Here is a 16420-nt window from a genome sequence, read left to right as displayed (position 1 = left end):
TAAACAGAACCAGATCTTTGTCAATTTTATTTCACTTTTTTCTTTCACACAAACTTACAGTGTATCAGGTTGGCATAGGTTCAGTTCTGTAATGCTTGCAGCCATTTGATTTTAATAACATTGACCTATGAATCTGTACTCATGAGTTAGCTGGACTGTGTTACTGCACCTCATGGTAGTCTGGATGGATATTTAATGTCCCTTTTAATCTGAACCATTCTAGGATTCTGAGATTCTAAAATCACCAGAGAGAGCTTCACGAGGCAGAGTGACTTCAACAAAAGAAACACTTTGACAGCAAACTGACCTTTTAGGGGAAGCTTGTTCAACATCTTTGTCAGTGCCATGGACTGTGGCATTGAGTGCACCTTCAGCAAGTTTGCTGACAACATCAAGCTGTGTGGTGCAGCAGACACACTGGAGGGCAGGGATGCCATACAGAGGGACCTGGACAGGCTGGAGAGGTGAGCACAAGCCAACCTCCTGAGGTTCAACAAGACCAAGTGCAAGGTCCAGCATCTGGGTCAAGGCAATGCCAAGCACAAATCCAGGCTGGGCAGTGACTGGCTGGAGAGCAGCCCTGAGGAGAGGGACTTGGGGGTGCTGGTGGATGAGAAGCTCAATGTGAGCCAGCAGTGTGCACTTGCAGCCCAGAAAGCCAACCAGAGCCTGGGCTGCATTAGGAGAAGTGTGGCCAGCAGGTCGAGGGAGGTGATTCTCCCCCTGTACTCTGCCCTGGTAAGACTGCATCCTGGAGGCCTTATTACAAGAGGGATGTGGAGATGCTGAAGTGTGTGCAGAGAAGGGTCCTATGTCCTATGAGGACAGACTGAAAGAGTTGGGGCTGTTCAGTCTGGAGAAGAGGAGGCTCCCAGGTGACCTTTTTGTGGCTTTCCAATATCTGAAGGGGGCCTACAAAAAAGCTGGGGAGGGACTTTTTAGGCTATCAGGTAGCGACAGGACTAGGGGGAATGGAGCAAGTCTGCAGGTGGGGAGATTCAGACTGGACGTGAGGAGGAACTTCTTCACTGTGAGATTGGTGAGAGCCTGGAATGCATTGCCCAGGGAGGTGGTTGAGGCCTCATCCCTGGAGGTGTTTAAGGCCAGGCTGGATGAGGCTCTGGCCAGCCTGATCTAGGGTAGAGTGTCCCTGCCCACAACAGGGGGATTGGAACTAGATGATCCTTGTGGTCCCTTCCAACCTTGACTGATTCTATGATTCTAAGCTTTCCTCAGCTTTTGAACTTTGAGGTGGCCACAGATCACTGAAGTGCTGCTTACCTTAGCAGTGGATCGATCCAGTTCTCTTTTACATACAGAGAATCATAGAAATGACTCCATTCATCTTGTACCCATGTGCTCAAATACAAGGCATTGAAGAAGAATCTAAGAAACTGAAAAGTAGTTTCTTTTAAGTATGAATACTGAAGGCATGTAAGACTATAAAAAGATAGTTGTTTTTACTACAAATGCTGCTGCTGAACCTGCTTGTATTTTACCCTGTAATTATAATCATAGGTACTCAGTACATGTAGCTTCCTCTTCGTTCTCTTAGGACAGCCCATGTCTTTCAGCCCTAGTTTGTGTAACACTAACAGGGACTAAAATATTTTTAGTGCCTAAAAAAAGAATCCTACAGAGTGGGGGATGTGTTGATGCATCTTGAATTTCCTTCAAGCATTGTGAAACAAAAGGGTTTATTCAAAATTAATTACTACTGTAAATACACTGATCTTAGTATAATTATACAGCAGAGCTGCAGAGCCTAGTATACCCACAATCAGCTCATGATTATATGTATTTAGATGACCCCTCCTATGCAGACACACTAAGAGAGTTGGGGCTGTTCAACCTGAAGAAGAGGCTTCAGGGACACCTCAGAATAGCCTTCCAGGATTTCAAGTGGGCTACAGGAGAGCAGAAGGACTTTTGACAAAGGCATGGAATGACAGGAGGAAGGGTAATGGCTTCAAGCTGGAAGAAGATGGATTGAGATGAGACATGAGGGAGGAATTCTTCCCCATTTGGGCAGTGAGACACTGGAACAGGTTGCCCAGAGAAGCTGTGAAGTCTGCAATCCTAGCAGTGTTCACAGCCAGGTTGGATGAGGCTTTGAGCAGCATGGTCTAGTAAGAGGTGTCACCACCCATGGAACTAGATGGTCCTGAAGGTCCTTTTCAACCCAAACCATTATGGGATTCTGCAATTCTATAATCCATGGTGCACAGAAAAGTGTCAGGCCTGGCACTACACCTGAATTGCCGAAGTTGTTTTCTGCTCCCAGGGAACTGGGCAGAGAGAACTGCTGGGAACTACAGTAACTGCTGTACAATATGGTTCCTTCTTTTATTGAAATATAATCAATTGGCATATTCCCATAGAAGACTGAAATTTGGCACACTTACATATTGTAGGGCTCCACATGCCAGAGAAATAGCAACTAACATTTGAACTTTTCTATCCCACTGAAGTTCAGCTGAAGGTCATAAGTCTTTCTTTGAAGCTTGAACTGTTCAGCTGGCCTTTTGAAACCAAGCCTTGAAGAATGGCACTCAGATTCAGCATGTATCACTTACAGCAATAAAAATTCCAGACTTGAACCTGAACTTTTTCATTAAAATTCTTGGAAATGAAAGTACAAGCAAGCATCAGGCTGAAATAATGGCAGTAACAGAAAAGAGCACACTAAATAACCCTGACATTAGGAGCCAGACTGGAAAGCAGTGTGCAGTCACTTGAGGAGCTTTGAATGGAGACTGCAGAGTTTATTAGTTCAGACTTGGCATCAGCCCCACCTTGGGCTGGCTTCCACAGAGACATATAGGTCTTTGCATTGAGTCTTTAATTCTGGAGGATGATCAACAAGCTTGCTAATTCATGGGTAGTGCCAGGTTCAAGGTGGCTCAGAGCTTTCTGACTAATCCAGCTATAAACAGTTCAGGATCAATTCAAGGTGCTTGGTGCTGATATTCAAGTGTTGTAGAAAGCCTACTACTTGAAATCTAGTCTTGATGTGGGCATTTCCAAGGAATTAACCTGTAAATTATTTTCAGAAGAAGGCTAAGGGGAGACCTCACTGTCTCCATCTCCCTGAAAAGAGGTCATAGCGAGACAAGTGCTGGTCTTTTTGAAGACTCAAATGATAGGATGAGAGAAAATGGCCTCAAGTTGCACCAGGGGAGGCTTAGATTGGATCTTAGAGGAAACTTCTTCCTTTTAAGAGTTCTTGAACACAGGAAGAGGCTCCCCAGAGAGGTGGTTGAATCACTGTACCTGGAGGTGCTGAAAGGATGCAGAGGTGTGGTGCTGAGGGACATAGTTTTGCACCAGCCTTGGTAGAGTTAGAGAAGAGTTGGATTTGATGATCTCAAATAGTTTTCCATCTAAAACTATTCTGTGATTCTATGATCTGTTGTGCCTTTGGCAGACAAAAGACTGAGCAACAACTGAGGGACTGAGTGAGCATGACCCTCTCGGATTCCCGTTCTTGTCTAGATACTTCTGCTCTTCCCCAGAACCACAGGTGCTGGGCTATCTGCACACCATCCATAAGAAGATATTTCCCCCCTAAAAGCATAACTATAAACTAAATATTGAATTTAAGGAAGTTGTTTTTAGGTGCTTCCAGACTTGGTGGTGCATTTCAACCCACTGGGCTAGAAACTCATTCCTTATCCTTTGGAGGACCTTAACTTGAGCAGATTCCATTAGGCAGTCCTTTCAGAGAAAGGTCTGCTCACACAAATTGATCTCAATCAACTGAACACCACTCATGTGAGTAAAGTCTATCTGTATGATTGAGAAAGTTCCACTCAAGCTGTGATGTTCAGAACAATTTAGCTTTTAATGAAAGTAAATCTATGCTAAGTAAATAAATGCAAAAAAAAAAGCTTTCTGCATCTCAAATCTTCTCAGAGTCAAGTCATCAGGCAACATCTACAGGTCAGCATCCTCAAAGACAACTCCAAATTTCTGATAACTTCTGTTGCTAAGGCTGAAGATCTGCTTTCTGCTGGGCTTACTTGTTTGTTTGTTACGTTGCTGAGGGGACTGAATGCTGCCAAAGTCTTCTAAATCTTCTGCTGCAGGTGCATTAGCTAGGTACCATGGTGATGAGAATCTGATACAATATCAAGCAAAAAAAAAAGTTCTATCTACAGGAAAGAAAGTAGCAGGTGCAGACCATTGCATAATGCAGCACTTTCCTGTTAGAAAAGAGTTATTTCAGACAAGAAGGGAGAAATTATCTGTGATGGAACATCAGGGCACTGACTCTTAAGCCATCTAAAGCTAGGTGAATGAAATCAACAAGAGATAACTGGCACGAGGTGGGAAAATTGTGTTGCTAGCTGAATGAGCTCAAGATGCATCCAATCCAGTGGCTGGTGCCTAAGATGTTTACCAAAAAAGGGGCTAGGAGAGCATTTTAGACAGAGTGATTAGTCTGGCTGCCAGATTATGATAATTCTTCCAGCCACTTCCCTGTTATTTCTAACAGTTAATGCAATCTATCATTTTTGTGTCTGAGTGGAATGGATAAAACCCATTCCACACTAAGCCCACCAAAACAAGGGGATGGAGTGTTTCCAGAAAGGTCATGCAGCCAACAGGACCTCCTTGCTCCCTCACATGTCACACAGCGACTGCTCTCATTAGACACTGGCATCCAGATGAACATTCCAAATAATCAGTACAGGGATAAACCTTAGCCTTTTGAGTATTAATCACTAAAATTTGCCTGTCTCTTTAATTCCATATTTGTTATTCAAATACTTTGTTTGGACTATGCTTTGAAGCATCTAGATGATCAAAGTTTACCTATGCTGCCTCACCAGGAATTTGATTTTTAGCCCATTTCCCTATGAAAACAGAACTTGCAAGAAAGCATTGTCATTTGGTTTATCCCTCTGCCCCTTTTGACAACACAGCTTTTAAGAAAATCAGCACTAACACCCATTCTGAAAGAGGAGATTCTTCTATGTCTAAAAATTTCACAGGAATTAGCAAACAGCTAGCAGAGAAAACCACAAATGTGTGACTCCAGAGAGGAAAAGGCAGGCTGAACTTTGTTGTCATTAAAATTTTCCCAGTTGGAGTTATCCTGATAGTTGAGACAAATAATCTGATTAATCAAGCACAACAGAAAAAAAACCCCACGAATGACTTTGTACTTCATTACCTTTTGCATTTTTACAGTGTCCAGAGATTTCACAATTCTGCTGAAGTGCTGAAAACTGAGCTCTTCAAGTTGAAAAGTAGCCAGGTAACAAATAACTATCAAGAGACACAGACATGTAAAATGCAGCAGGAAGTTCTAATAAACCTACACCCTAAGCTCAGCATGCTTTGTTATTTAGGCTGTTGCTCTAATTGCTTTTGATGCCTGCAAATACCTGCTTGCAAAACTGGGAGATCTGCTGTAAGTTTAGAAACCTCTGAGGCCAAAGGGAGGATCTTGCTATGGTTCCACAGGCATTTCATTGCGCCAACATCACCACTACAATAAGCAGCTCTGTCAATCCCTAAAACCATCTTCCCATTCCTTCCTTTAATTTCCTGGTGTTTCTTCTCTTGGACAAGTACAGTCACCCACACAGCCAAGTTAAAACAGATGGGGAATTTTAACCTGAAGCACTCTTTTGATCAGTTCATTGGATGGCTGCTAAGCACGAGTTCTAATTCAGAACATGGGACTGTTAGAGCAGATCCAGAAGGTGATCCAAGGACTGGTGCACTTCTGCTGTGAAAACAGGCTGAGAAAGTTGGAGCTGTTCTGCCTGGAGAAGAGAAGGGTTTGGGGAGACCTTAGAGAATCCTTCCAGGGTTTGAAGTGATCTACAGGAAAGCAGGAGAGGGACTTTGTACAAAGGCAGAGAGTGACAGGATGAGGGTTAATGGCTTCAAGCTGGAAGAAGCTGGGTTGAGATGAGACATGAGGAAGAAATTCTTAAACCATGAGAGGAGTGAGACACTGGAACAGGTTGCCCAGAGAAGTTGTGGAGGGTCCAAGCCTGGTAGTGTTCAAGTCCAGGTTACAGTATCACAGTATCACAGTATCATCAGGGTTGGAAGAGACCTCACAGATCATCAAGTCCAACCCTTTACCACAGAGCTCAAGGCTAGACCATGGCACCAAGTGCCACGTCCAACCTTGCCTTGAACTGCCCCAGGGACGGCGACTCCACCACCTCCCTGGGCATGGGGCCTTGAGCACTATGGTCTAGTAGGAGGTGCCCCTTCCAACCCAAACCATTCTCAGATTCTATGATTCTGAGAGACACAACTGAAAAGTTTCTGACAGTATTACATTGTTGGAAGTTGCGCTCTCACAGTCAGAGAGCTGACACTGACAATTGTCAGTGTCAGAAAACTCATTCTGAGGAAAAAAATAATGTGAGCAAAAGACAATAAGGAGAGTTTTGGTAGTGATTATACTAAGCTCTGAATTAGAAAAAGGCCCAAGTTTTGCAATGATGAAATTCTCTGGGAAATGCAGCCCTGAATTTGGCACTCTTGGCAGGTATGCAGTTCGATACAGGAAGAGGTGCAGTCGGTGCTGCGAGGTTTTTGCAGGCTTGTAAAGCTCATGAGCTCCTGTAGCAGCTTTTATTTGGCCATATTCACTTTGATCAGCCAGGCTTCACTTCCACTGCAGTATTGTAGCTGCCACCAAACAGCAGAGATAAAATCAGCAAATTCTGGCCAATGTGCTGCAGCCAGCTCAGGCTATCGATAGGCTTCAGTCTTGTGCTTTCACATAGCAACATGTTTAAGCAGCCTTAGCAGAATATATGTTTATCTCCCAGAAGCTTTACTAAATTCAAATCTGCTCACACATAGCAACAGCCTTTATAAGCAGCTTTCATCATTTAAGTGTCAATGTAGCTTGGCAAAGGGAATCACAAGCAGCTTAAAACAATGTAAGCCAATGACCTTAGCCTCTCCACTTGTTGATAAAGGAGAATTGTCCTGGCCCTACCCTCTGCCTATGATTAATGGAGGCTTTTGAGTGGACCGGTCCTGACAATCCAATTATAGCAACACTCAGCTTAAGGATATAATTTATGTGCCCCAGACACTGAAAAACATGGCTTTGGAGAAATGGAGACAATGAAACATTACCATTTTGAATAAACTCAATATACTATTAATTTCTTCTTTGAAAGTTTAGGTTCTCATTCATTTGTTGTTTGATTTATATTTCTATACCTTTCCAGAACAGGACAGAATAACCAGAATTGACATAAAAATTTAGTAGCTTTTAAAACACAAAATGTAGATATATTGAATATGGGGTTTGGGTGTCTTTGGTAATTTTCAACCACTTTGAATTAAATTGACTGGGCTTTTTCATGTGCCCACAAAGCTTCAGAACATATCTGACTTGGAGAAACCAATGCCAGTGGGATCTGTCATTCTAACTTCTTTGGGGACTTAATAAACCAAACTTTAGTGTATGCATATTGAATACATAGCAGAGAAAATATTTTTTAAATTACTTTTTAATGCATTTCTCAATGCTTGAATTAACTTTTGGAGCAGCAACTACTCTGATTAAGTAGCTCATACTATCAGATATAGCTGTATAGTAAGTGATGCTAACCAAGTAGCTAAGGAAAGGAAAACGATGGACCTCATCCATGGAGACAGACTGAAGTCTATTTATGTGATTGTGATGATCAGTAATGAAGAATTCTATGTATGGATAGAGGCAATCTTGTCATCCTACTGTGAGACATGCTGTGCTCCTCAGCAGGCAGAGCTGTGTTACACCATTTCATATTCAAATGGCAGAGATATTAGGTTGTGTAGAAGAGAATAAAGAGAAATCACCAAAGAACACTTTTAGTGATGGCTAATCTTCCAAGATACTTTTTGCAGCCACTGATACCATTTTTCATCTGCGTATTACCTAACTTGCAGGCACCATGCAGAATTCCAGGTAACACATGTGAGACTGACCTTATTGCTGTCTACAACTACCTGAGGGGTGGTTGTGGCCAGGAGGAGGTTGCTCTCTTCTCTCAGGTGGCCAGCACCAGAACGAGAGGACACAGCATCAGGCTGCACCAGGGGAAATTTAGGCTCGAGGTGAGGAGAAAGTTCTTCACTGAGAGAGTCATTGGACACTGGAATGGGCTGCCCGGGGAGGTGGTGGAGTCGCCGTCCCTGGGGCTGTTCAAGGCAGGGTTGGATGTGGCATTTGGTGCCATGGTCTAGCCTTGAGCTCTGTGGTAAAGGGTTGGACTTGATGATCTGTGAGGTCTCTTCCAACCCTGACGATACTGTGATACCTTGAGCACAAGCCCTCTCCTCACAGGGCTTGTGCTTGTGCTCAAGGTCTCTCACCAGCCTCGTCGCCCTTCTCTGGACATGCTCAAGCATCTCAATGTCCCTCCTAAACTGGGGGGCCCAGAACTGAACACAGTACTCAAGGTGTGGTCTAACCAGTGCAGAGTACAGAGGCAGAATGACCTCCCTGCTCCTGCTGGCCACACCATTCCTGATGCAGGCCAGGATGCCATTGGCTCTCTTGGCCACCTGGGCACACTGTTGGCTCATGTTCAGGCGGGTATCGATCAGCACCCCCAGACCCCTTTCTGTTTGGCTGCTCTCCAGCCACTCCGACCCCATAATGCACTGGGCACAACAGCAGTGCTTTGCATATGCTAAAGCATTGAGACCTACTGCAGTAACATCATCTGTTTTACAGTGTAAACATTTGGTGCTTTGAAGAAAACTTACCTGTATAGAGATTACGCTCAGAAGCCAGGCAGTATCTCCCATCCTGAACAAAAAAGGCATTGACTACCACATCCAGTAAGGATTTATATTCTATGCATCCAGCTAGGGTATCCAGCACAAATTGTTCTTCTGTCACGTTAAGAGTCTGCAGACATACAAAATTAATACTGATTAATGTATTCTGGGCAGAAAACGTTAGCTGTGTACAAAAAGAAGTACAATCATTGTGAAGTAATTGGAAAACATGAATAATGCACGGCAGAGCCTTTGGTAGGGCTGACGCACTTCCAGTGCTATCAGATATGGGCAGGCCAACAAATTAATGGCCCTTGTTAAGTAAAATGTAACCTTCCCCAATGTTAAACTTTCAGTTTATCTGCTGACATACACATTTAGTTAAAAGGCCTTGATGTGTGAATGTCAACAGTTAATGCAAAGAAAATTTGAAGTCTCTGAGCTATGAGCAATAGGCAATTATTAACTCGGTCAATAGTACCAGAAAGTTTCACTAAGAGCTTGCTTTTCTGGTAGGAAACCTGTTTTTTGGTGGTGAGGTCTGTGCTGCCTAGGGAGATTGAACTGAGGAGAGAAGCTGGGCAGGGTTATGGAAAAGACTCAACTGCTACTGTAACCTAATATGGGAGAATGATAGAATGGCTTAGGTAGGAAGGGACCTCAGGGATCATCTACTCCAACCTCCCCATCATGGGCAGGGATACCTCTCAACTAGACTTGGCTGCTCAAGGCCTCATCCAAACTGGCCTTGCACAACCCCAGGGAGGAAGCATCCACAGCCTTCCAGGGCAGCCTATTTGAGAGTCTCACCACTCTTGCACCGAAGAACTTCTTCCTGCTCTGCCTCAGCTTCCAACCATTCCCCCTTGCCCTGTTGCTAAACACCCTTATGAAGAGTCCCTCCCAGCCTTCCTGTCCCTTCAGATTGGAAGGCCATCAGGTACTGGAAGGCAGAGAACATGACTCATTTAAACTAAATCTGTGAATGCCAGGTTTGTGTGACTGCAGACTATTTCCTGTACAATTGAGCTCCCAGTCATTCAGAATGTTTGTGCAGCACCATGGGAACACAGAAAAAGGAGGGTCAGCTGCTCAGCACATGCCAGTTGGATTGCACCTCATAATCCCTTTTAAAAGTTTGGATACTCCTGAACTTTACAGTTTCAGTCATCATGAATATCCCAAGCATTATCTGTTAATTCATAAGATACACTTCTAGTATGAAACAGCTTTAAACATTACAATAAAATCTGAGGCCCAGAACAGTTTGTTATTATGTGAACTGAGAAAGGACAGCCCCATTATGACAAAATGACAAACAGTAATGAGTCTTTGACTTAAGGAGGTTAGCCAAGAAGCCAAAAAAAAAGAGGAAAGGTAAGTGCATCTTCTGAAAACACGTAGTCCACATTTGATATATGATCTCTCCCACAGCTCTGAGATGTGGGAACAACTGAACAGCCATAATACATCAAATGAGAGGTTCACCTTGCCTAGTAGGCTAACTGCTAGCATCTTGAGTGCTTTATTTCCCTAATGTGATTCATTTTGACTTTAAAGGTATTCTCAGAGGCTACTGGAAGGAACTCTGTGAGTTTTCTGATGTATGATGCCATATAGGGCTTTGAGACTGAGCAAATAAATAACATCTCTAATATCTACATGTAAAAAGCCATGCAGGAGCATTCCAAGTGTATTTCCCCAGGTTGTCACTCACAGGAAGCATAATTCTTTCTCAACACTCCTACTCAAAAGCCACGATTCACTCCATCCAATTTTTGCATCATCACCAGAAAAGAACAGTGCCTCCATATATTTGTCTCCATACCCACATATATTTAGAATCACAGAATGGTTTAAGTTGGAAGTGACCTCAAAGACCATCCAGTTGTAAACCCCTGCCATAGGCAAGGACACCTCCTACTAGAACAGGTTATGTAACAAACACCTTTCAATGTGTGTGAGTTGAAGGAATAGCACGAATTAAATGGAAAAGTACCTGCAAAAAGCAACCTTTGCCACTGTGGGTGAATGGTAGTAAGGGCAATCACAATGAGATCTGCTTAAGGGCCAGAGAAATTAGACAAAGGTGGGTAAGGAGAGAAGGAAAAGCTCTTATTTCTGGAGAGGAGGAAGGAAAGGAACATCAGCTGTGCTCTGCTGGAGATTTCTCAGGATAAAGATTTAGTCAAAGGTGAAACAAACATTTTAGAAAGAAGATAATATTTGATTAAAAGATAAAATAGCTTTCACCTCCCGAGAGAAATGAGCAGTAGTATATATTGAACTTGGCTACTTCTGTGCAGAATATGCACATTTTGCAGATGTAGTCTGATTAATTTATACTGCTTCAGAGATCAGTGCTAGTCCTCTCCAAGGGTCTAATCAAAATGCTTTAGATATGAATGTATTCCTATTGACTTCATGGGGTTTTGAATCAGTCACCAGAACTCAGTCCTTTTTTCCTTCTGAAGTTAGTCAAAATGCTTCCAGTAATTTCAGTGGGGGGAAAACCCCTGGGACCTTCAGATATCAGTAGCAGAATGTCCTGCTTCTGCTGTTTACAGTCTATGTTGCAGTCACAAGCCAGGATTTACACCTTCATGTACTAATGCTGGCTGCATCTGATGTTCTTTCCCCTTGTATTTAGTGTTAAATGACAAGGGTGGGACACTGCAAAAAACCCCAGATCCCATCCCTTCCTTAGAAAGATGCTCACCTGCATTTATGTCAGCGACCGATAATACAAATGAGAGGTTTTTTATTCACCACATGCATCAAAATAATTTTGCATGACATTATTTTCATATTTGAAACCAAATCTGTAACTTTTGACATTTGGAGATTTTGCTCACAGCTGAGTGGGCATGTGTGAGACACAGCTGAACCAACACAAATGAGAACTAGGAAGAGTTATGCCAAATGACACCATGTTCTTGTGAAATGGAAAGCTCACAGCTTCATCTTTCTATTAACATGAGAGGGATAAAGGAGAAAACCAGTGATTTTGGGGGTAGCTCTAACAGAAGTTAGCTTTTCAGTAGATGGGATTTATAAAGGTCAATATGGTGGGTCTGATCCTGCAGCTCCAACTGAAGCAAACCAGTGTGCTGAAAAGAAAGTGAGTGATTTGCATAAAGGCACAAAGATTGCATTGCAACTTCTGTGTGAAAATCTGTCTCTTGTTGTCACAGCAAAAGCTTGACATTAGCAGAAGAAGGATGGAAGAAAAAGGAAGAAAAATGCCTGGGACACTTCAGTTTGGTACGAATCTTTATCCTTCTTCAAAGGGAACTGAGACCTTGGGCAACCAGCTGTAGTTGAGAGGTGTCCTGGCCCACTGCAGAGGTGTTGAAGTAGATGATCTCTGAGGTGCCTTCCAACCTAAGCCATTCTATGATTCTGCTGCTGTAGAGCTAAAGGCAACGTTTCAAAATTTTCTGGTTTGCTGTACTAAATGCCTCGTTCCTGGGTTTAACTAATCCAGTCTTTGTGTATCAAATCAGCCCTCTGGAATGCTGTCACTAATTCTTCTGCTAGTCCGTTGTTTCAACCCACTTACTCTACTGAGCAAATCACTGCAGATTCTGTCTCACAAAAGGAAATGTGTCTGCCTTTGCTATCAAGATAAGTTCACAACTGGGTTTCACTCTGCCTGTTGTGTCTTACTCTTTGCTGATGTCATTCTCTAGTTCTGTTCTGACAAGGCTGCAGTGTGGAATCAGGGCTCTGACAATGTAGTTTGATAATGCATAGCATGCACAGACAATAGCAGTCTAAACAATATGACTGTCTTCCCTTAGTGATTTTCTAAAGCTGATTCAATCCAGTAGCTGCATCAGCACAAGTCACGGTGTCACCGAGGACAAAGAGAAAGGTAGAGGTGACAAGACTATGTCAGGCAACTGCCTCAGCCAGTATAGCTCCATATTGGCAAATCTTGGTCTGGTTACTTGCAATACTAGATTAAAATCAGGTAGTTGATGCACTATCACTTGTCCTCTATTCCACTGTTCAGATGGTCACTTACGTCTTCAAAGGAAGAAGAGCTGATGCTGTGAGTCACCCTCTGAATTGCATTCATAAATGGGTCGTGCTGACAGAAACTTCTATTTGGAAGGAGTAAATGAAATAGGAAACTAAAAACCAGCTTAGTCCCAAGAGGAAGAGAAGTTTTTCGCATCATTGTCAGATCCATTTTAGGAGGTTGTTGCTTTTCTGTTTTCTCTTGCTACCCACGCAGGTTTTCAACCCCTCTGCCCTCTACTTCCTTGTTTTCTGGTGACAACCACAAAGAATTTGGAATTTACTCACGAATGAAGAAAGAAACAAATGAAAGTTAACCCAACATGTTAGAAAACAGATACCTTTCTGTTTAAAAACGCATAGCAGAACAAATTAGTTATGCAAGATGAACTGAAATTTAATATACCTGCAATGTCTTAGCTGTTTCATTCAAAAAATCCTCCACGCTGTGATTTGCAGGGTTAAATTTGTTAAGCTGCTGGACTATTACTGCAATACGTTTCCCATGGCCGACCATCTTCACCACGGAGAATCTTATAAACCCAGTAAATCATTAATTTTTCATGCCTCCTCCAGTTGTAGCATCATGTGTGTTGATAGGCTTGCAGAGAAGACGTCCTGCGGTCATGCAGCAGAGTAGCTTTCAGAGCCACAGTTACTCAGAACAGCTAACAGGAGAAATGAGAATGCACTGCAAACACCTACAAAATAAAATACATGCTTCCATACTTCTTCTTTTGCCTATGTGTCAAAAGATTCCTAACATGCTCCCTGAAATGGCTTCTGTATCAGGTTATTTGTTGGAATTGTATTTATGAACACATAATGAAGAAGGGAAGCAATGATAAGAGCAGGGGCACCTGACAGTTTCACACATAGACCATCTCTGCCATTTCTGATTTCGGAGGTCTCCCATCCGACTGCAGCTCCCGCGCTGACAGCTGAGGCCCCGGAGGCCGCAGAGGTAGAGCACCCCGGGCCCCAGGGTGGCAGCCGCCGCCCGCGTTACCTCAGACACCCGGCGCTGCCCAGTCCCGCACCTGGCTGCTGCCGCCTACCCGGGCTAGTCCGCGCCAGAGCTCGGCACCCTTCTCTCAGCGCGGCGGGAGCGGCCTGAGGGCCCCTTAGACTGCAGAAACCCCGCTGAGGCCGCCCGCGGCTCGGCGCGGCGCGGTTGCTAAGGGGCGCAGGGGCTGCTGGGAGCTGTAGTTCTCCGTTACACGGGGCGCTGTGCAGCAGAACGGCCCGATGGTAGACAAAGAACTACCCGGCCGGGAGGGAAAGATGGCGGCGATTGTTTGGCCGCGTTGCCAAGGGATTCCCTCCGCCTTCTGTCTATTTCTGTGCTCGGGGGCGGCTACAAATTTGCCAGACGGTTGCCAGGCAGCTAGACAAGGCTCATTTCCACAGGCAGAGGCTAGTGAGCCTAAGATGCGGATCGTCCTAGGCGCGGCTCCGCAGAGCACTACAAGTCCCGGCAGCCCGCCGAGGCTCGGCGCCGCCGGCTGCGGGGCACGGCGCGGTGGGGCACGGCGCGGCGGGGCACGTGCTCACCCCGCCCCTGCCAATGCTACGCAAATGAGCGGCCGAGGGGGCGGGGACACCGCGCGGTGGGGCCGCCCCCAGCCCCACCTTATTGGTCATGGGAGCTCTGAGGGAGGGCGCGCGTCGGCCTACTTCTGCGCTTGCGTGGGGAGGGCGCCGCTGCCGGCCGCGCAATGGTTTGGGGTCTGTCGGCGCGGCGCGGAGCCCTGGCTGCCGGCGGCTGCTCCTCTTTGCGCTGAGGCAGCGGCGCCGCGCCTCCGCAGCGCTTGCAGCCTCTGCCCTCGGGAGCGGCGGGCATCAGTAGCAGCCGGAGACGACGACGGCTAACGAGGAGGAGAAAGAGCAGGAGAAGACTGCGGCGATCCGGCGAAGCCTCCCGGCGAGGGGCAGGGCTCGCCCCGGTTCCCGGAGCGGCGCGGGCGGGGAACCGGCAGCCCCGTGGCAACGCGCGGCGACGGCGGTGCCGTGGCAGCGGCCGCGGTGATGATGAATAGGTTCAGAAAGTGGCTCTACAAACCCAAGGTAAGTTGTGAGCAGCCGCCGAGTGGTCGCCGTTGCTCTGAGTCACGTTGGTTCGGCTTCGTCCCCCGCTCCGGGGTCGCTCTCACGGGTGGGAAGTTGAAGCGCGGCGGGCAGTGGAGCCGGGCGCGCAGACGCGGGTCGGTTCGTACCGGTGCCTCCGCCCGGGAACCGTCGCTGCGGAGATGCTGTGAGGTCAGCACGGAGCGGGGTCAGTGTTTGCTCGGCTTCGGGGGCGTCCCGCGGGACGCGGTCCGTGTTTGCCTCGCTGTCGGGAGGCGGCAGCGGTTGGTCTGTGAGGAGCTCCGGAACGGGCGGACAACTCGTCCCGGGGTGCGTGGAGCGGCTTGCCCGCTGCGGGCGGAGAGATGACAAAGCAGAGCCTGTGGTGCGCTGCCGGTTGGACTTGACGGGACCGCGGCCAGGGGAGACGGCGGGTTCTCCGTGGCTCCGGTGAGCCTCCGGGGGGTACACTGGCACCAAGGAGCCTCAGAGGGCCAGCGGCGCTGCCGGCGCATCCCGCGGCGGATACGGCAGAAGGGAGGTGGCTCTGGTCACCTTTGCCGAGGTGAGCCGTCCTCGGCCGTGCTCCCGCAGCCGCCGTCCGTGCTTCACGGAGCCTGAACCCGCGGGCAGGCGGCTCAGGCGCTCCCGTTCTGCCCTCACGGTGCTTCTCTGCGCCTGCAACTTCCCAAGTTACAACGGTGTGGAATTGGTGCGCTGCCGGTGTGCGGTTCCTGCCCTTTTCTTCTTGTTCTGAAACTCTTGGAAGGGATCCAAGAGTCGTAGCTTGCTTTGTAATGGAATTATCTTCTGGCACGGGTTAAATAGCAACTGTTTGGAGAGTGATCTTGTCTTGCGTGTGTTCAGCTCCTATAGGAAGGACATCACTGGTTTGAAACATGTACAGCATCGTTTTTCCTTGTGCCGAGGTGTTAGAGCTGTCAGTGTAGTTACTTCAGAGAATTTTGGATTTCATTTTTGCTTGTTTGTCGCTACCAGCCATTTTTTGCCGTATGTTTTAATCGCAGTAGTAGCATTAAGCCTCAGTTTCCTAAGCCTTCTTTTTTGCCCGAGTTGCAGCTGATGTTGCTGGGCTTGAAAGAAAATAAAAAGAACTAAAAGGGTGGAGGTGATGCTGCAAAACTTCAGGTAGTTTTCAATAAACTTTATCTTTTTCACCAAGCAACAAAATGGTAACCTTAGAGGGTCTCTTCCAACCCTATGCATTTTGTGAAAAGAGAAACATAACAAAAAAGGACTATTGATCCACTTAAATGTGAACAAAATATTTGTAATGCTGCTTTTGTCACTATGTTTATTTAATGAGATTCCACATGGATTTTATTTCTGATAGAGATTTAATCTTTTCATGATAGGAGTTAGTTATGAATATCCTCTCCCTGTGTTGTAAGATCTGAGTTTGGCATCCAGGGTCTCTCAGACCTTATTTCTGTGAGGCTTTTTCTTGTGGTAGAGGATCTTCCCAAGCCTGTTGACTCTGGGCCTGAAAAATGAGTACCATCTGTGGTTGTTGTTTTCAAAGCAGCACCTTTCTGTTGTGTGTTTA

At 45.8% G+C, this 16420-nt stretch overlaps 2 protein-coding genes across 7 annotated transcripts in view; one reads left to right on the top strand and one right to left on the bottom strand.

Annotated features, from left to right (window-relative positions):
• Positions 1-13319, bottom strand: part of CFAP99 (cilia and flagella associated protein 99) — a 42543-nt gene extending 29224 nt beyond the window's left edge. Inside the window, 4 exon segments of the mRNA XM_064151577.1 lie at positions 1282-1394; positions 5180-5274; positions 8746-8890; positions 13193-13319. Of these exon segments, the coding sequence (XP_064007647.1) occupies positions 1282-1394; positions 5180-5274; positions 8746-8890; positions 13193-13303 (464 nt within the window). The 5' untranslated portion in view covers positions 13304-13319.
• Positions 13320-14466: 1147 nt separating this feature from the next.
• Positions 14467-16420, top strand: part of ZFYVE28 (zinc finger FYVE-type containing 28) — a 127333-nt gene continuing 125379 nt past the window's right edge. For 4 of the 6 annotated variants that reach the window (XM_064151574.1, XM_064151573.1, XM_064151572.1 and 1 more), the window contains exon 1: positions 14472-14853. In XM_064151574.1, the coding sequence (XP_064007644.1) occupies positions 14815-14853 (39 nt within the window). In that variant the 5' untranslated portion in view covers positions 14472-14814. Of the gene's footprint in view, positions 14854-16420 lie in introns of all 6 variants that reach the window. The other 2 variants (XM_064151575.1, XM_064151576.1) reach the window with 1 other exon arrangement.

The sequence above is a fragment of the Pogoniulus pusillus genome, chromosome 11, assembly GCF_015220805.1.
Source record: "Pogoniulus pusillus isolate bPogPus1 chromosome 11, bPogPus1.pri, whole genome shotgun sequence".
NCBI lineage: Eukaryota > Metazoa > Chordata > Aves > Piciformes > Lybiidae > Pogoniulus > Pogoniulus pusillus.
This window is presented reverse-complemented; position numbering and strand designations above follow the sequence as displayed.